General features: G+C 34.5%; 1 protein-coding gene across 2 annotated transcripts in view; it reads right to left on the reverse strand.

The window, feature by feature from the left end:
• Positions 1–20,612, reverse strand: part of FIG4 (FIG4 phosphoinositide 5-phosphatase) — a 65,559-nt gene that overhangs the window by 41,104 nt on the left and 3,843 nt on the right. For both annotated transcript variants that reach the window (XM_027454722.3, XM_072036111.1), the window contains exons 2-13: positions 18,187–18,285; positions 17,049–17,172; positions 14,184–14,340; positions 12,825–12,875; positions 10,448–10,596; positions 8,921–9,049; positions 7,936–8,036; positions 7,328–7,490; positions 6,598–6,695; positions 3,612–3,745; positions 1,567–1,683; positions 391–436 (exon numbers count right to left, since the gene is read on the reverse strand). In XM_027454722.3, coding sequence (XP_027310523.1) covers positions 391–436; positions 1,567–1,683; positions 3,612–3,745; positions 6,598–6,695; positions 7,328–7,490; positions 7,936–8,036; positions 8,921–9,049; positions 10,448–10,596; positions 12,825–12,875; positions 14,184–14,340; positions 17,049–17,172; positions 18,187–18,285 — 1,368 coding nt within the window. The remainder of the gene's footprint in view (positions 1–390; positions 437–1,566; positions 1,684–3,611; positions 3,746–6,597; positions 6,696–7,327; positions 7,491–7,935; positions 8,037–8,920; positions 9,050–10,447; positions 10,597–12,824; positions 12,876–14,183; positions 14,341–17,048; positions 17,173–18,186; positions 18,286–20,612) is intronic.

Below are 20,612 nucleotides of genomic sequence, written 5' to 3' on the forward strand. Positions count from 1 at the left end.
AGACTTAAGTATGTGTAGTTCTCACCCCTCCTATCTAATATTGTATTATACAGATTGTTAAAAAGCTGGTATTTTAACTTTTGCTACCTGGGTAGTACTACAGACTATGTAGCAGTGACAACTATTCTAAAATCTGAACATTTCTCAGACTACATTCAACAAAAATATAATTCCAGCAATTTTGTGGTACTACCCAAGAACTTAAAGCCCTATTTCCCAATTAGGTTTCTCAGATGGACTCCAATAATTCTGTTTACTATAAATATTACTTTAAGAGAGTAACCTGTGAATCTCTAATCAAGTATTTACATGAAGTAGCTTGCTGGTGCTTTTTGAGTGCTGATTTACATCACTACAACTATGAAATAATGAAGTATGTTATCTTAGTACCTGCAGGCGACCAGTGGAAACAACACAACCTCCAAGTTCATTCCACCTGAAAGAGAAATAGAATAGAATGACTTACAAATCATTTAAAAATATATCAGATCATACCATGTATAGATCTGCTCAGTGAAAAAGGGTGTCAACTAAAAACCTGCTGCAAAGCAAAACTGGAATCACTGAACAGAAGAAAGCAGGGAAAGCTCTGTGCATTAGTAAGGTGTTGTATTTACACTGAAATAAAAAAATAATAAAAAAAAAAAAACAACAAACAAAATCTAGCCTTGAAGTAGAAATGTTGCTAAGCCATATGAAATATTTCTTTTGCTCCTTCAAGAAAGAGTTTGAGCTACACAAGCATTGTTCAATGGGTCCCAAGTGTAAAAACAGAAAGAAGTAGGTACTGTGCCAGTGACTGGGAGGTAGAGGCAAAACATTCTCTGTAGCACACGCTGGTTGATTTAAAGTTTGCCTTCGTACTGATTCTAGACATACATACTATTCATTGTCCAGTTCTTGCTACTCTGCACAGGCACTAGCTGTACCCCAGAGGCAGCGAACACAAATCTGAAATTAATGACATTTTGAGGTAGAAGAACAGTTATACTTAATGCACGTAAACCCTGAACGACTGATTATTTTCAAGCTAGGAGGGTTAACTAGCTTATGCACTACTTTTGAGTCTCATCAGACTCTCCCTACAACCCACAGCATTACAAGGATGCATCAACCTCATTCATGCTAGTTTACAGTTGCCACTTTTACTGTTCTGCATAGCAAAAAAGCTCTAAGAGTCTCTGAGTTTTACTTCATTGTTTCTGAACTTTTTTACTTCATTGTTCTCTTTGTTAAAATTTACCCTCAAATTTAGCATTCCGTTGGTTAAGGAAAAAAAAAGCTTTATATAAATACACATGGCACAGAATACAAGTTAGAAATAATGGTTTGATATAAGAATTCACTTTAAGTGGAGAAACAGCAGCATAATTATACTGACTACAAAATTTTCAGTGTATTATATTTCTTAGCATGTGCCTTTGACAACAATCCTTTTTGGCTAAAACTTAATAATGAAGCATATATTTTCATGTTAAGTGAAGCCTTAAAACGGACAGTAGAAATTCCAGACAACTCTCCAGACAGCAGATATTATTCATTCTACATCTGTATAAGAATACATACTTTTCATCTGGCCGCAAAATACTGCAGTACGAATCAGGTCGATTCACAAAAAATCCAGTTTTCTTTACTACACTTTCTGCAATCACATTCAATCTATCGAGCACATTACAAAGTTTGCTGAGAAGAGAAAAAAAACACAGTAAAGATACATTAATATTCAACAATTTTCACTGCTTGGAAGTCTTTTAATAACAAAAATGATTTAATTGAAGACTCCCATCAGATTTTTTTATCTAACAGTAATGATGTATACACTTTTCCTTACAGTTTGCAGACCTAGAAAACAAACATTGAGCAATTTTGTTTAGTTATTAATAACCATTTTACATAAAATTGAATTGGAATCAAAAATCTAAAACTCTTTGCCTTTAATATGGCACACTTTTCCCTGCTGAAGTTTTTGTGATTACCACAAAATAAGAATGTGACAGAAAAGGATAAATGTTCATGTTAAATTGCATGCCCTGGTTTTATTTGCAAGGTGCTGTGTTACTCAGCAGCATTTGTTTCAGTGTGTTCTTCACATTTTCCTACACCAGTTTGTTCAGATCAGGGCATCCATCCATTAGTTGAGACCTTATTACTCAAGTGGAGGACATTTTAGTACAGTTCTTACATTTTAGTAAGAACTTTGAAAACAAGTATGTGTAAACAGAAGTTAAAAATTACTTCTTTTTTCACAACTGCTTATCTTAAGACGGAAGTACTATTTTGAAATGTTTCCAACAATACTACTTCCCAGAAAACTTACTTCAAAAGTACATGTTTAAACAATCTCAGCATTCCTGAAATGGTCAGTTCTTTAGGCAAAGACACATTATCTTTCATTCTTTAGTATCTCTTGGTTGGATAAAAAAATTAATCTTGTTCAATGCCCTCAGATATTTTTTGTATCTGTACTAGTGTGGTTATAAATATAGACTTATCTTACAGCTGGAAGGGGCATCTTTTGATCACTTGGTATCATTCCCCATATGAAGCATTGCTCCATACAGAGCCCAAGAACTTACATCTAGCATATCTTGTGAAAGAAAATCTACTCTTCTTTTGAGATTTGTTATTTCACCATAACAGAAAGAGACCTAACGTAACTGGGCACAATGACATTTTAGAATAAAAACCAAGTGTGAAACCAAGTCAAACTTCAAATTAATAGTCATTCACATCTATGTTATCTACCATAACTCCCACCTTGTAATCTCAAATAGTTAGGATTGCTTTTCAAAGCATTTTTTTTCCATTAAAAATATTTAATTACATCCCTATCCTTTGAATTAAGCTATTTTTTTCATTATTTTGCTCAGATTGATACAGTAACAGAGACCCAAAAGCAGATAAAACCATTCTTGTTATTCATCTGGAATTTTTGGTATCATACGAAACAGTAGATATAGGCAGGCCACACAACTTCAAAACTGAATTGTGTGTTACTGAAGAAAAGCAATTTGCGTTTATAGATTTAAAATGTTTCCTACTTGTAAATGTTTCACCATTTATGAAAACATTAATCCTTTTCACATGACACTAGTACAACAATCTATTGTCAAAAATCATAAAAGTTACTAAATATATTTGCCACGATAAATAATCTAAAATCTAAATGCTTTATAACACTGAAATTAATACAATATCCTTATTATCCTCATTTCCTTTTGAAAGCAGAAATGGAAGAGACATTGATATGATTCACCCCTCCTCCCTTTTTTTTTTCCTTAAAAAAGAATGTTCTAACTCAATAAATTCCAGACTGGTATGAAATACCTGACAAAATGCAGTGTTTTGACTCATTCAAAATAAAAAGAGAATGCTGTTGACTTTTCTCTAGAACTTTCCTTTGCAGAGAACTTCAAAGTTTTTAGGCCTTGCTCCAATTTGGTATGATGCTATATATTTGAACATTAAAAAACCTCCAGAAAGGTCAGGTTTTATTCTGTCCATAGATCTTAATAAGACTCTCCCATCATTCCTAAGCTAAATTTAACTGAAATCATATAGTTACTTGAATTGTGGCTAAGAGCACTAATACAATGAATGACCTTTTCTACCTTTTTGTGTATTTGGCCATATCCCAAGGAATATATATAATTGCATGCTCTGGGGGTAAAAACTGGTTGAGATATGTCACAGCAGCAACAAGTTCTTCGCTAAGAATCCTTTCATGCTTTCTTTTTTCACGTTCCTTTGGTGAAAAGAAAAGGACGTTAACGTCAGTACTTTCATTAACAAACATATGTAACCTTTACACTTACATATGTAGGTCTGTGTATATATTATAGACTGATACACTCTAACACAGACTCTTTAACCTAGACTTAAGTGTTACCTGCTTGGTATGAATGAGGCAGAAACAAGACATAAACAAAAATAGTAAATTATGTTCACATAGTACACATAAAAATCAGAAAATGAGCATTTGAATTTGAAGAACAATATCAGAGTAATATCAACTTATATTAGTAATATTTTCTTAAGTGAAATAACTGATAAAATCTGTGAAAAATCACAGTGATACTATGTATCAGCATCAAATAGGGTATAACTGTACTAAAATCAGAACTAGCAGTAGGTGTGCAGTGTCAGGCATATTTGATACCTGTGTTCTAACAGTTATCCCATTTATTTCCTAGATATATTTTTGGGGAGAAATAAAAGGGTCTATGGGAGAAACAAAAACCTAAACAATGCCTTCTAAATTAAACAGTAAGTATCACGAGTTCTTCTTCAAGTAGAATAGCTTAGACAAGGAAAAACAAATAAAAAATCTAGCAAACATTTTGTCTGTTAAGCCAATAAACAGTCAGTTAACAAGCAGCATTAATTAAACAGTCATATAGTAGCAGTGCATGCTTATCTTAAAAACAGACTCACATCCCTCTTATGCATTAGTACATTCTGAATCAATCAATGCACAGCACTATCTCAACCATCTTAGAGCAAACTTTGTCACTTTTTTGAATGCCACTGAAAAAAAAAGCTAAGCATGAGTAGTTTTACTTCACTTCAGTGGTGTATTTGAATGTTTTAGTCATTAACAGAAATTAGAATTGGAAGCTGTACACCACACCACTGCTGGCACATCTGCGTAACTAGTCTAATTGCACTACAAACAGAATAGAGAATAATCTAAATATTTGACAAAAGTTAGAATTACACCGCCATTCTCTGAACATACCGTATGTTTTTGGCACTCTTATAAAATAGCTTTTCTCTCAATTTAGTCTAAACTAAAACCTATATTGAACTTATGTTACGAAGACTGATTTAAATACATAACTGTAGCCATAAATAAACAAACCCAAAGAAAGTCTAATACATTTGTTACTGATAAACAAACTTCCAGGCTAGACAGGTAAAGCGTGAAGTAGATTTACATTTGATCAGCTTTTAAGAAATCAAATAATAAAAGTACTGGAGACAAAAATCATTAGCATTTGTGTAAAAGCAAAAGCAACATGCAAAGATGATTTGGTTTTTTTTTGAGGGAAAGAAAGAGATGCATTTTCAGCTGTAGTATCAAAAGGCCTGTGAATAAAGACATATAATCATTCACATGTCAAGGTTATGTGAGTCTAGACTCACACTGTAATAATGGCCCTTGAAATCTATGGCTGCAAGAGAGAAAATTTTCTTGTCAACAAATGCTATCCTAAGTTGATTCCACAGACTCTTGGACAGTCTTAAAAGTATTGCTATGTAGGAAAGCTTCTAGAAATAAAAAATAGGTCATCTAGTTGCCATTTATTACAATTCTGGGTTTTAAAAGTCTTCCTTTTGTATTTTCCCTACCTTTTTTCATACTAGGAATGGATCCTACAAGCAGATAAAAGGTCCTTTTTTCTACTGAATACAGTTCTACATGATAAATGAAATGATAGTTTGTTTTTTTTTTTAAAGCCTAAAAAGTAGTAAGATATTCAAGCAAAACAAATCAATTTGAAACAGAATGTGGAAGCAGTTCATTAAAGAGAAAAAACTGCAGTAAGATATACAAAATAACCTTCACTGTCCAGCTATCAGAAGAAAATACCAAATAAAATGACAGAAATTCTGGAAAAAAAAATCAAACTGTTAAGTTTGCATCTGCTCTACTAAAGCTGCCAAAATGTAAAAAGAATTTATGGTTTCTGCCTTGTAGCAAATAAAACTAATTTTAAAAACAGGTTACACTGTTATTCTCTTCTGACATCATACTCAGATGTTTGAGATTTATTTTCACTTATTAGAAATTCTGTTTGAGACTGGGTAAACTCCCAGGGTCTGGAGTCCACTCCTCCTCTCTTATTTTTGCTGCCTGGTATACCTCCCACCTTCCAACAGCAAGCTCAAACCTGCCCAGCTTGAGATACCATGAGAGAAAATGGCTGAATCAGAACAGGAAAACAAAAAAAACAACCACAAACACAAAATATAATACTCAGAATTACAGTGCCACCCAGATTCCAGGCTTTGGCTACCACAGCCTTCCACACAGCAGTTAACAAAATTACTGCAGCAATCAAGGAGCTTCCCTGTAAGCCCACCCCTGCTGCCCCTGGCACTGCCCATTAACCAGTATGAGATGCTTCAGCTTTGTCTCCTGCCCATACACCCATGACTCTACCAGACCAAACAAAGTGAAATACCATTTATTATGATATTTCAAAAAAACTCAGTCATTTGTGTCAAGAAAGCTACAAACTTCATTTTGCATGGAACCTTACTATCATAGAAAGTTAATAGTAAATTAGATTTAGTCATAAATTTATTTGGACTTACTCCTATCTAAGGGGTAATAGCAACAACCTGAAAACGTGAAACATAATTATAAGAAGTTTACAAAAATGGGAAATACTTTTTTTTTTTGGAAGGGCTACAGTGGAAGCTGTTATAAAATTATGTATACTCTTGCATAGGATTAGATTTACGAAGAAAATATGCCACTTACAAGCTAACGTTAGTTCAGAGTACAAACAAAAGTACACAGAGACTCCACAGAACAGCATATTGTATTTAAAATAGCAAAACATACAGAACATATTCAAAATATTGTACCTTCACAAGATTCAAAATAATAATGGGGGAGCCGAATCTTTGAAGCATTTGGTCAAAGTGAAGAGCAGCAACATGTGCAAAAGGATCTGCTTGGTCAACTGCAACAGATACATATATTCAAGATCACATTAAGAGAGCTGTAGAGTCACTTATATAATTTTCCCTTAAATGTACTCTTCACAAAACAGTTACTAAGTCTCTATAATGATATAATTATGTATTCTTTTCATGCAAAAGCTGTTAAAAAATCCTCATTTTTCATAAATGGAAGTGACTTTTAAACCAAAACTTTTGTGAGATACTTAGAGAGAGCAATTATTCTGGCCCCATTAAATTTAACCCAGATGTTTTCCAACATTTTCAACAGGTTCAAAATTTTATCCACAACCCTTTAAGATAAAATACATAACTGTATACAAACCAATAAGAACAAAGAAAGCTGACATTTTTAAATGTAAGTTTTTTTGTATTCCACATCTGACATTGAAGTCTAAGATGGTGATTTTTTTCTATTCAATTTCATCAAATGCAGCTGTTTATATGGTTGAATGTTTATAAGCCACTATGTTTATTATAAAGAACTCTGTTTACCTTAAATGATAGCCTCCCATAAAACAAACGCTTAGACAGTTTATTCATTTTACAAGTTCAGTTTTCATTTACTCTCTCAGGTGTTCCATTAGGACACAGTGCTAGCCATAACCTATTACAAAGAAAAAATTGTACATACGTGTTATGGGTGGTTTAGGCATCATAGTTGAAATATCTTGAGACCAGTACAGAGGGACAGATCCTCGAACCTGAACATAGGAAGAATAACTCCCCGCAGAAAATGACATAACCGATGCATCATAAAGGATTTGTTCAGTTTCCACTTCATTAGCAACATCCCCCTACAATGAACAGAAATACACACATGAAATAGACATGACACTTCAGAGCTGCATGCATTACAGAGAACTGATCATTACAGATGGAGCACAATTAAGCTGTAAGACACCAAAGCACAGTAGTGACAACACAAATGAAGGCTGAATATCCATTTATCCCTAAATGTATTTGATCTATTTTTTTTTCTATTTGACAAATAACATTATTGATGCAAATAACATAAATGCTATAAAGAACTTCCAATTAAAAATTACTATTTTAAGAAAGCTTTATTACCTGCCTTTAAAATGTAGTGATAGTTTTAGTAACATTATCTAATAATATAATTTACAACCAAAGCCATAGCAACCCTCTAAACGTATCAGTTCACTAGTCATCCAGGTTCACGTTTTCTGTTAGGGGACAAGGGGGAACTACCACACAACACTGCGATCACACTTATTTTACCTCACAGTTTGCTCCTCGTTTCAGAAAACGTGTTCCAGCAAATTTGCTTGATCTTCTGGCTATCAGAGTGACATATATGGGGCGACCATAAATTAACAGCTCTTGAAAGAGAAGTTAAGGTTTACATGTCGTACTTGATTTTTGTTTGCTTAATTCAAGTGAGCAAAAATAAATTCTAGGAAAAAAAGTTGGGGTGCAAAACATCTGTTCTACTAAAATCTCCTTATAGAGATAAGTATCACTTCCAAATTTCTTTTGCAGTTGGGAGAAAATATTGCCCTTTTCAACAATCATTTTGGAAGCATTTTGAAAAGGGAATTTACATCACAGTACCTCCTCACAACATATGGAAGAGAAGTATGTCTATTTTAACTAGCATTATACTGTTGATGATTAAAATCTAACATCCCCGTAATTTACTAAATTCTTATCAACTAAGATATTGAGATGGCATTTCTTTGGAATGAGATATGCATTTTTTTATTTTTTTTTCTCCTAGTACTATTATGTAAATAGAGACATTTAAAATAATTGCTGCAGAAGTCATGGAGGTCTATCATCATCTTCCGAAAGAAACAGTGTAAAGTCAAGATTTTCTTCAAATCTCACTTACTAAAAAACTATTTTAAAGGGGATTAGTTAGAGGGCATTTCTATGTCAGCAATTCAGTTCTGTTCAGCTTTTCTGCCCTTCCTCAAATATCTTTGAAAGATACAGCTGAGCCTTAAAATCTTCTCAAGCTCTTTATTACTGAAGTCCATGCTTACTTAGTGCCTCTGTGAGAATACAGCCTACTTGCATCACAACCATATAAAAAGAACATAACCATATTTAGCCGCAAAGCCTAGAGAAGTAATGAAAATAAAACACAATCGATAATTATAAAATTAAAAGGTGACCTTAAAAAGAAATAGTTCAATGTATTTCACACATTCAAAGTTTTTAAATCAATAAACTGCCATTAGTTACAAGGGTAAAAGGATACTTGATTGCCCACAAAATCCATGAATGATGTACAGCAGCCAGTCACGATGAACAGTATTTTTTACTGCCTCCAGCAGCTTCCCATTCCACACGTACTTTTCGTAAGGTTTACTGCAAATTCCAAATACACCTAGAAGTCGTTACAATGAAACAGCATTAACGATTAAGAAACAAACTCAATTACATTGGACTCTTTTTTAAACATGGGGTCACTGGACCTTTATTTTTATTTACCCTCGGCTGCAACCCAGCATAACATCTACTCGTATCCTTGAAGTTTGCCAAACACAGATAACATGAAGCACTTGCTGAAGTTCAGCATTTATTGAGATGTAAATTTTTAATATGGTTGCCAGTCACTGTAGTATTTGAGTGTCTTCAACACACTGTGCAGAAGTTTCTGCTACTTCCAATACTAAAGAGAGATCTCTGCATGGTAATGGAGGATTTGATAATAAAAGAAAAGAAATCAGGTTGTGAATTCCAGTTCAGACAAAAATACTCCCAGAGAAGGACTATATAAGCTTTTCAATTCTGGATCAGCTCTGGAAGACTGTGAATAGCCTTTATCCTCTTAAAAAAAAAGTATTTTACCTCCCCTTCTTACATAATTTAGTCTGGTTTTCTTAATTTGTGCTGACACTAAGAAACACAGCTATTGTTGGGCTGCATATTAAAATTCAATTTCCAATACATCTGGAACTTGAGTCTTTACTCATTTCAGAAATTAGAATATTATATGTTTAAACAAGTAAAAAAAAAAAGTGGTGACACAATACCAAAAAATAAAAATTAAAAAAAAAAACAAAACACAATTTATTGCCATTGTGTTCAGATGATGAGTGTAAGTCACAGGATAATAAAACCTAGAAACATCAGCCTCAACAGAATGAAATCCAATATTAAGAATTTAGGGTAGGGTTGATTTTTTGGAATGGGAGGGAGGGAGGCAGAGTTGGAAGGGCAAAGCATAAGGGAGAGAAAACAATTTTCAAGTCTGATTGGTCATCTTTATAATCTTTTGTCTGATGTGTGTATGTCAGCTCCAAAGTGAAGGCTGTAGTTTTCAACCAAAATCAACAAATATTCTTGGGCTTCCTGACAGTGTTTGATGCAGCAAGTTGATACTAACTTCATACAATTCCTCTGCAGTAAGTTTCCCAAAATGAAACAAAAAAGGTTTAGTATTTAACCAGTTATTGCTTCCTATTCTGTTTGTAAATCAATCCTATTGAGAATACTACAAATCAGTTCAATAATCAATTGCTGAAAAATGTCAGCATGCTCAATTATCTGCCTGAACTGCAATGTAAATTACCAAAACAATGATTGATCATGTCTACAAATTGCATTGTTCAAATTCAAATGTCTAATTGGTACTTTATGTAATCTTTTATTAATTCACTGCTTTATTGACTACTGATTAATATTGAAGAAACAACTGTTTCTCAAAAGTAAACTTAAATGGAATATATTCTAAATGTACTCATGACCAACAAATTTTGTTTTATTAGATTTATTTGCTTACCACTTCCACCCTGTGCTGAAAGTCCTTCATCTTCAAATATATCAAAACTCTCTTGTCGGGTCTGACTTGTTTCGGTTTTCAGTAGCTCAAGTGGCATTCTCAGAACAGTAAGATTATACTGAAGGGAGTGAGACAGATCATAGCTGTAACTGATAGACAGTTAACATTTATTAATAATTGTAAATGCATGAGACTTCTCTGAAAGCCATTACTCTCTATCTATACTTTTATTTAACATATTATGTTATACATTAAAAAATGACATTTAAACAACACACAAAAAATCTGATTCTATACTAGCAAATGGTACAGATTGTTTCCAAATGAAGCTTTACAAACACAGAAACTGTTTATGCTACAATAGATGAAACTGTATTTATATTCTTACTATAACTGAAAATTGAACACAGCTTTTGAACAAAACACATCTGAAAACATACTTCCCTTTGTTCTAAGAAGCAGTCCAGATGATCAAAGCTAGCTATTCCACTAGAAATACCCATACAGAGACAACCTACATTTTCAGAAATCTAAGTATCACTCTCTACCTACTACCTGAACTCAAAGCAGCAAGAAATTTGACCCACAAAAACTTTCTGACCTGAAATTTGTGATTGCAGCATAAATACATCCTAAGAGTAAGGACTGCTGAATAAGCAAAAGTTGTCTTTTTTTTTTTTTAATTTAGTTCCGTAACAGTAACAAATGCAGCATCTCATGCCTTTTATACTGACAACACTATGCTTACTGCTAACTTTTACAAGCCATTAGGATTCATTTCCCCATGGAGAAACCAAATTTATGCAACACTTAAATCAGAAGTACAAAGAGACTTCCACTTTAGCCTAAGGCAGCATCGGTGATTATTGGCCCTCCAGTAAATTCTAAATATTCATTAACAATCTAAAACAAATTAGGCGTATAGATTTATGGTTGATGATAACAACATTTAACCCACGTATCCACTATATTTCCATGAACAATTAAAATTAAACTGGTAAATGTGTTTTATCAGAGAGTTTTACAAGAAACCTTTCCTTTCCCCTCTAGGCACAACCACCGCAACAGCATATGTTCATCATCTCCAAGCAGATTAAAAATGGGGGTTATATTACACTAGATCTGAGAGATAAGAAAAAAGCAGTTTCAGCACTGTGAAAACAGTTTTCCTGTTCAAAGCCACGAAACAGACACAAAGCCTGGGTAGGTTTCTTCTTCACTGATACAGCTGTGACATAAAGCCTGTATTTTCCAAGAGGAAGTATGTTCTAGACTGTTAGGTACTTTGGTACTTTTAAGAGGTTTTGTTTCGTTTTGTTTTAGGACAAAGTCTCGTAACTAACACTGCTAGGTTTAGCACAACCTTTCCCTCATTTTTCTACTGTACGAAAAATCTCACATGTGATAGCAGCTGGGACTAGACATAGGGACTTGTCACTTTATGAAAGAGTAGGCAAGTGAATCAGTAATGCCAAGAAGGCCCTATGAAAGATACACTCTGCACAGGGTATTATTTCTGTTCTTTTGTTTCAGAATCAAGGCAAAGCTCCATTTCTGTAAAATGAGATCAAGAAAGAAAAACTGACAGGACAAGCAAATCCCCTGAAATACGCCACTTTTTTAAAGAAAGAACGACTGTGTTATCTGGCAAGGGTGAACAGTTGTGTTATTTATTTAAGGCAAGTAGTATTACACTCTCCCCATCCAACTTGACTAGAGAAAACCAATCCAGAAGAGCTGCAGGAAAAAAATTGCAGTTTTCATAATGAGCCTGTAACAGCACACAAAAATACTGGCAACTGTTTACAGTTTGCATCTAGGAGACACTTATTGTGAACACCTTGCAGAATGAAACAAAGGTAAACGATCTGAGAACTGGGCAAAGAGAAATCCCATTATTTTCTGAGCAGCAGAACTATTTATCAATTTCAGTTCAATGTCCTTCTATCTACAACTGCAAGGAAGCAGTGATCCCAAAACTCTCATTATATTTTACAATTTCCTCAGCTCTACAATTTCCCCTCCAAGTTCATAGATCTCCACAAGGTCCTCATGTGCAGACTGACAAGGCAGCATAACAAACAGAACAGATTAGTGCTGGGTTCATACTGCAGCTTTTCTGTCAGTGAAACGCAAATTTCAGTATCTACCCTGTCATTAATATTTCTGTAAGTTTTTCAGCTTCACAGAGGCTATATTCTCAATGAATTTGTTGAAGCAGGTTCAAAATTCAGAGAAAATAGACAAACTGTGTGATCATATCCATCTAACTTCCCTAAGATAACAACTTAAAGATCTTGATTATCAGAATCCAAAAGCAGAATCTTATAGGAAGTGTAATTACACTACTTTAAAGGACTTAGTAATCAGTACTTACCTAAAATAGAAATTACTAGAAAGGTCCACATTTTGAAAGATTCTCAGATACCTAAAAAAATAATGGAAGTTAAAGGGACAGTTATTACTAGCCATACAGACCAAAGTCAACCAGGACCTCAGCAAGTAAACTACATATAAATATTGATTCTTGTCAGAAGTTCTTTAGCTATCTTACTGCAATTGTTTTGACGGTCAGGTAATTCCACTACAATGTCAACAATTGGATTAAACAAATATTTTTTTTATACAGTGTCTACTCATGTAGATTCTCTTTCTTTAGGCAGCTGTAGAGACAGCTGTAATTCTGTTTTCCACAAATGTGGGTCAAAATTTCTAGGATCTACATAAGTAAACTCCCAACAGTACTATATAAAAATTAAAGATTTTCATAGTTATTCTCAAATGAACAGAGAAAGAAATATCTAGATCAACCTGTTATACAATTACAAATTCTCAGAAGAAACTCTAACACTGCCTATGAAAGATAAAATGGCTAACACCATGGGTATTGAAATAATAGCTTAGATAATATGGTCTGTTGCACTTTAAGAGGGGAGACTGAGGTATGCTGTCAATCATATCTTAACGTGGAAACTTTTTTTTTCATAGTTGCCATCGGCTTAATTTATTACCTGCCATCAGTTTATCATAACCCATCACAACTTTTAGGATATTCACTGTTGGTAGACACTGAGAAGTAGTTTATTGATACCATTCGCCAGCATTTTATAAAATTAAAGTTACACCATCCTGATAAAATCAACATCAGGATGTATTTGTACATTTCATACAAGATTCCCTGCTGATCAAATGCCCCATTTTTTTCTTCAGAAAGAAGTCACAGAAAGAAAAATGAAGCTAAAGTTACCCATGGGTGAGTTTATCACCCTTTACAACACCAACATCCACAAGGTTCTGACAGCACATAAAGATTACATTAAATCATCTACTCAGAATGTCTTGAAAGATCTCTTCAGGTGAGATTAACATGATGCAAGTGATTAAAAAAGGACAGTAACCCCCAACAATATAAACTAGTATTAGCATTACATTGCTTTTGTAGAGTACAATGCTTATATTGGATGTTTTGTGCTGTGCAATGGCTAAGATGCAGCTTTGACATGTGGCATGGAGAGGCTGACAAACTGCTCTGAGACTAACAGCGGTAGATACCCTCCAGGGTAGAAGCCACAGAACTTGTGTCCCATTCTCCATTCTTCTAGACTGATTTATCAACTAGGATAAAATGGTTTGAATGACATAACAAAAGGGAATCCATGACCAAAATCTCTAGTTCCAGTTCCTCATTGCTTGGAAAACATTCAAAAGGCACACACCATTTGCCACCATAACTTACCTGGCTTCATCAGGATGAGTGACTCTTACAGAGTCATTTGGAATGTATATCATGTTTGTATCTTCTATTTTATATATGGCATGACCTCCGATATCTGCCATTTTTCTTCTTTTAGTTATTAACACAATATAGTAGCCTTCTAAAAACCTGACAAAACCTGTTTAAAAAAAAAAAAAAAGTATGCAAATACCATTAGTTGGATGTTTGGATTGATTTGATCGTAGTTAGAAAAACAGTATCAGAACCATTCAGGACTTCATAAAAATATTCTTATTTATTTATATGTATATATATGATTATATGTGTAAATAAAAATACTGCTATTGATAGACTCCTAATGTTCACCTCAATGTGTTATAAAACAATGTACATGTAGTTGGGGTTTTTTGCTTGTTTGTTGTCTGTTTTTTTCTTCTCCTCACCCTCCCGCCCTTCACTGTTTATATTTTTAATATTAGGTAGCAGAGTTAAGACACAGACTATTCCAAGTAAGTTGCTGTCTGCTTACGATACTTGCATTTACTTTTTAAATGTCTCTCACTACTCAGAGTGAGGCATAGCCTAATTACTTCAGACACCAAAAGTCTAAAACTTTTGTTTTCAGGTTTATGTATTCTTTGCTGGGAAGGGGCACAAAAAAGCACAAGGGTACAATATCACCTTTATGTTCTCTCTCCTTAACAGTAGGCAAATGTCTCCCAGATTCTCCCAAAAATTAGCCATTCAGAGAATCGAGGGTAATCCTGCCATTTATTCTCTCAGGAAATATGCTTGACCCTGCTGAAGTCCAGAACAGGCAGTGTCTGGCTTTATTGTGTATTAAAAAAGGCTTCTGAACTCTCTACTTATTCCTTACCACTACAGGGTACAGCCATACTTCTTTACTGAGTTTCTTTGCATGTCTCTGTTATGTATCATCAGGAAAATGTGTAATAAACCATTCAATGCAAAAAAAAAAAAAGCATAAGTTCAAATTAAAAAGAGAAATACGTAAACACCCCTGAACCAAAATTTGTTTTCAATACAATGTAAGTAGTAACACAGCAACACAAAGTTTAATTAACTAATAAATTGTATGAATGAGCTCTTGGAAAATAGCTGCTTTGCAATGTTGCTGCACTGTCAACAAATATATTCATTTGGAAAAAGTAAATCACAGTCATTTTAAAGTGCATTTATAATTTCTTTTAGTTTTGCATTATAACTTAAAGAAGGATGAGTAAGCATACTCATTTTCCACCCTGTCACTGCTGGAGGCTGCAAGGCGATCGAATGAATGGCAATTCTTTTCTTCTCCCTTATTATCCGCCATGGAAAAATGTTCTCACCTCCACAAGGAAAGGAGACCCTGCTGACACTATGAAGCAAAACCTTCTGTTTGAAAGAGCTGGGCTATTGACTTTCAGTTCCTAAACAGCAGTCGAAGTTCTTCCTGCATCCTCTAGGTAGTGAAATCTCTTAAGCGAACATTGTTTGTCCTTTGAATCTCACCAAATGTTATCCTAAAGTCTGACTGGGAATCCAGCCTTTCCATTTTGCTTAGTCCTCCCAATTTAGTAGTGTTTTATATTTTTAAACACTATATCATCTCCCCCATTCTGGAGCACCCACATATACCACCTCTGGTTAACAAAGTAACCAGAAAGCAGAGCAAAACTGTCCTTTCTGATTCTACAAAAAATAGCACTGTCCTCCTGACCAGAAGGCAATAATAAATAAATTGTTAAATTCCCTCAGATTAGATAGGACCCAGACATAAAACGCCTGGAGCACGTACCTTAACAGTGCATGATAAATACCTGAGGATTACCAAAAGAGTATATTGCTTCTTAAAAAATGTCTAAAAATAGTACACCATATCTAATAATCAATACACAGAATTTCAACTCTTCTGTAATGGTTATGAAGCATACATATAAATATACATACAATTTGGATGCAAAATTTTAACTGAACATGACTACTTGCCAACTGAGCAAACATATCATACGTTTATGTAAGGAACACTGGTAGTTTGTGCAAAGAAAGCCAATGCTGTAAGACTATAAGAAGAATCTTTATCTTCAGCTGTGTTAGTAATGCCCCTACATTAATAGGAAATAAACTTCATCTGAGGAATTTCTGAAAAGAAGTGGATCCACTGACAGCTTCCAAATTGTCTTTTGGTTTGGGGGTTTTCTTTAGCAGAAAAAAAAATATAGATGTAAGGTTGCAGAATCTGCAACTTTAGAAAACTATTTTATTTGGTTGTTATACAAAATTTAGGAGCATCTTTTAAAGTACTTGCAGTCTCTACCTTCCCTGCCGTTTTGGATTTAGATGTTCAGGTGTATACTGATGTCAATCAGGCACAAAGTATTCTTTGGGGCTGTCAGAGCTCACATTAACATCTACTTTGGAGACATCACCCATCCAAATATTAAACTCAATATTTGACAATAGGGAGGCAAGTAGTGACTTTCAGATGAAGTTAGTTAGAAAATTGCTTCAAGAATTTAATAGCTTCTAAGATAACGGACAGCCAATCAGCATTTAAAAATTCAGTTGACATACTTGACAGTCATACCTGTTCAAACATGAAAAAGAAATATTTGAAGATTTCACTGCAAAATTTAACCAAAAAAAAAAAATTAGTCATCTTCCTGAATAGTATGTGATGAAGAAATACAAGCTAATAAAGGACACCAACTCTGACTTTTGTTTTACTTTAAAAAGCATTCTGTGAGCTCTGAAATTTAGGAGACCGTTTTCCTTGTGAAAATCTTCAGTTTAAAAAAAAACAACCTCAAGGGGAGACAAAGATGTACAGTGTGACACAGTAAGCCTCACCTCCTTAAGGGGATAAAAAACAAATGAAACACTTACCTACTACTCCAAAAGCAGAGACAGCTCGGGATAACCCAGAAGAGCCCTTCTGCCCAATCTTCGTTCTGTTTCCCAAGTCTAAGCGGCCAAGAAGTTCCCTCACCTCTTGTTGTGTATACACATGCTTTAAAATAAAAAGTCCCTCAAGTCACTGCTTTGGTAGTTAGATGTTACTCCATGTCAGAGAACAGTAGTATTTACTTAATATAGAATAAAACAATTTTTTGCCCTGCATCCTCAGTCTCCTGTTTCACTCTTACCAGGAGGTACAACAAGTTTTTATGCACAAAAAACAATGTCCACTGCAACAGTAATAATCACAGTCACATGTGAATTCAAACATCTCTTGACTCTTACACATTAAGGTTTTAAATTATAACCTTCTTGAAAATATTTATTTTGCTTCAGATATGATATATTAGAAACAATGAAAATCTGGCTAAATAGTAATTAAATGTATTTTGCATTCAGAACAGCATAAACAAACATAAGAAAACTGTTAGGAGCATATACACAGCCAACTTAAGACCTTGGGAAATTTTCATTAAAGTGAATGAACTATTTGGAGATCTCAAGACTACTCCCCATAATATAGTCATTATCATGCTAATAATGTATGTATCTCACATACGAGGCCAAGAGAGCTGGGACTGATTTGCCTGCAGAAGAGTAAGCTCAGAGATCTTATCAATGTGTATCAAAATACCTAAAGAAGAGAGTAACAATGACTGGGACAGACTCTTCTCAGTGGTGTCCAGTAAAAGGACCAAAGGCAACAGAGAGAAACTGGAATACAGGGAAATTCCTTTTGAACATAAGAAAAAGCTATTTTTACATGAGGATGGTCAAACACTGGAACAGATTATCCAGAGATGCTACGGAGTCTCCATCCATATTCAAAGAGTGCCTGGGAACGGCCTTGAACAACCTGATCTAGCGGATACAGCTCTAGGGATAGGGCTTGGCCTAGATGACCTCCAGAGGTCCCTTCCAACTTCAACTGTTCCGTGACTGTTATTCTGTACCATACCTTTGTTGAAACAGATTAAATGTGCACTATTAAAATTCAGCCAGTGGATAACACATGGTATTTTTGGAGTAATTGAAAAAAAAAAAATCTAACAAGAGATGCACTCACCTTATCATCAATTATAACCAAATCCTTTGGTTCAGTGCGGTCTATTTTCAAAACACGGTACTTGGTTTCTGCAGGATTACTTCCAACAAGAAAAAACCTCTAGATAAAAAAGTCAGAACATAACACGTAAGACACAACATAAAGCAATCAAAGCCCATTACAACATTACACATAAGCAATGCTGTTTATATAGCTTCTAGATTTGATCCATTTCGATTAACATAAAATAAGCTGTATTCCATATGCACTGGAATTCCATAAACTGCTCTAGATATAAGTACTTTAGGCAAGTACATTTGCATATAATCAAACTTCACAACTTAAAAAACCTCATTCACTCCACTGTACATGAAAGGGAAAAAATAAAAAATGAAGAAAGGTGAAAACTTGTTTAGAGAAGAAAAAATGCATCTTACAGCAGGCACTGTCCAACTACCCTAGCCACAGATGTTAACTGTCTTCCTGTTTGCTATACACAATTCAGCAGTTTATACATATGAGTTTGTGAATTCTTCAACCACTTGGCCTTTTGCACCAGGCTGCAAACATTTGCAGCAAAATAGCAACTTAACCAGTGTCTCTTGGTGGCATTGTGTAACAAAGACCCACAGGAACAGGCCAGTTTGAATGAGTCGGTGTCCTTCTCCACTGACACTGGAACTCAAACACTCTTACAAAGTGAAAGATATAAGAGCTTTGACAGACAATCTGATGAGAAAACGCTAAAAAAAATGTGAAAAGGAAAAATAATTCAACAGCAGTCAGACAGACAAAGGAAAACAGCAAAAGTAAGAAAAAAAGAGAAAAAAGGGGCACAAATAATGGAAGTTCTACATTTCATAACCATTCTTCTAATCAACACTTTCAAATGAAGAAGCTTTCAATACAAGTTTTGTCTCTGATTGTGAATAGGAACACATACGTACTAACAGCTGTGTGGTGGTGTTTGCATGAATAAGGATGCAGTTTATGATTAGGACCAAACTACACCTTAATTAAAGAAAAAGCTTACTTTGAAATCACATGAAATTCTCCAGACAAATCATCTCCAGTTATGCAGCTTTTCATTCCTCTTTGTAAAAATATATATTAAAAACAATTATATGATTGTTTTGTGATTCTGTGATATTTCTCATTTAAAATAAGAAAGGCTGCAAATGCATAGTGTGTCCATTTCTCATTTAAGGGAAATGGACTAGAAGTAATTTTTTACATTTAGAGTAATTGACAGTAAGTGCAGATTGCAAGACTGACATGCTGTAGGCAGCTCTCATTTCACTAATTCATTTAATCAGTATAGTGCTACCACGCAGCAAGATAACTCATTAATACTGCTCAGCCTAGGAGGAAAGCATGGCAAATTCATGTGAATCTATGCAGCCAGCTCTTAACTTTTAACAGTCACATGGATTCAAGGTGTGGGAGAGGAAATCAATAACAGCATTCACACAACACTCGATTTCATAATTCATACCCATTATTTATTAAGAAACATCTTTGAAGTTAAAATATTTGAGGTGATGGAAGAACTTAAAGCCCCTTTCAGTTTCCTTGAAAGCACAACAACACTTAAATAGTAAACTCTTGAAGAAAAAAACCACACAACTTAACTTTAAGAACAGTAAGAGGGAACATCATCAGCACCTCCCTCCACCTTGTACATGACCATTACAGTGCTTACTGTACTTCACCAACCATGGCAGTACACCATGCAGACAGTACCTTGAGATCTCGACTGAAGCTTAATTTATTGCACAATTATCACTAAGCAATCACAAGACAGGAACAATCGTTCGTCACCTCCACCTGGGACTGAGTTTTAAGCAAAGAAATCTAATTGAAAGGCTTTACACCCTCTTTTATCAATCTCTTGATTCAGCCAAGCCAGTAAAAATAGCTTCTTCTAAAAGGAGTTGGAGTATAAGCAAAACAAAAAACTTCTGCAAATTTTTGTTTGTCTTCATAATTTTGTGGTAGTCTTAATACATAGTGAACTTGACTGTAAATCAGAAATTCTTCATGGCTTAAACGAGGCATTATATAAGCTTTAAAAGTATATAGGTTCAGCCTCTTTACTATAGCAGAGAAAGGGAGAAGAGTCATTGCACCTAGACATAAGGTATAGCAAAAACTGTACTATACTCCTTCTTTCTATAGATCCCCAAGCTCTTATGGGAGTATCTTTCACCTCTCAGACAAACTGGCAGAATGACATGAAGAAAGGTAGAGAGAAGGAGCAAAAAGATGTTTCTGGAAACAGCAAAAACTCAGCTAGCATGTTGTATACTTCCCCCAGTCTGTTGAAGTTCCTCAAACACTTTCAAGATGGGAAATTTTAAACCATAGCTTGCCAAACACCACTCTCAGGGCACGTAGAAATGGCTACTTACTCCCCATCCTAAATTCACAACATTTGCTAATTCTTT

The sequence above is a fragment of the Anas platyrhynchos genome, chromosome 3, assembly GCF_047663525.1.
Source record: "Anas platyrhynchos isolate ZD024472 breed Pekin duck chromosome 3, IASCAAS_PekinDuck_T2T, whole genome shotgun sequence".
Taxonomy (NCBI): Eukaryota; Metazoa; Chordata; class Aves; order Anseriformes; family Anatidae; genus Anas; species Anas platyrhynchos.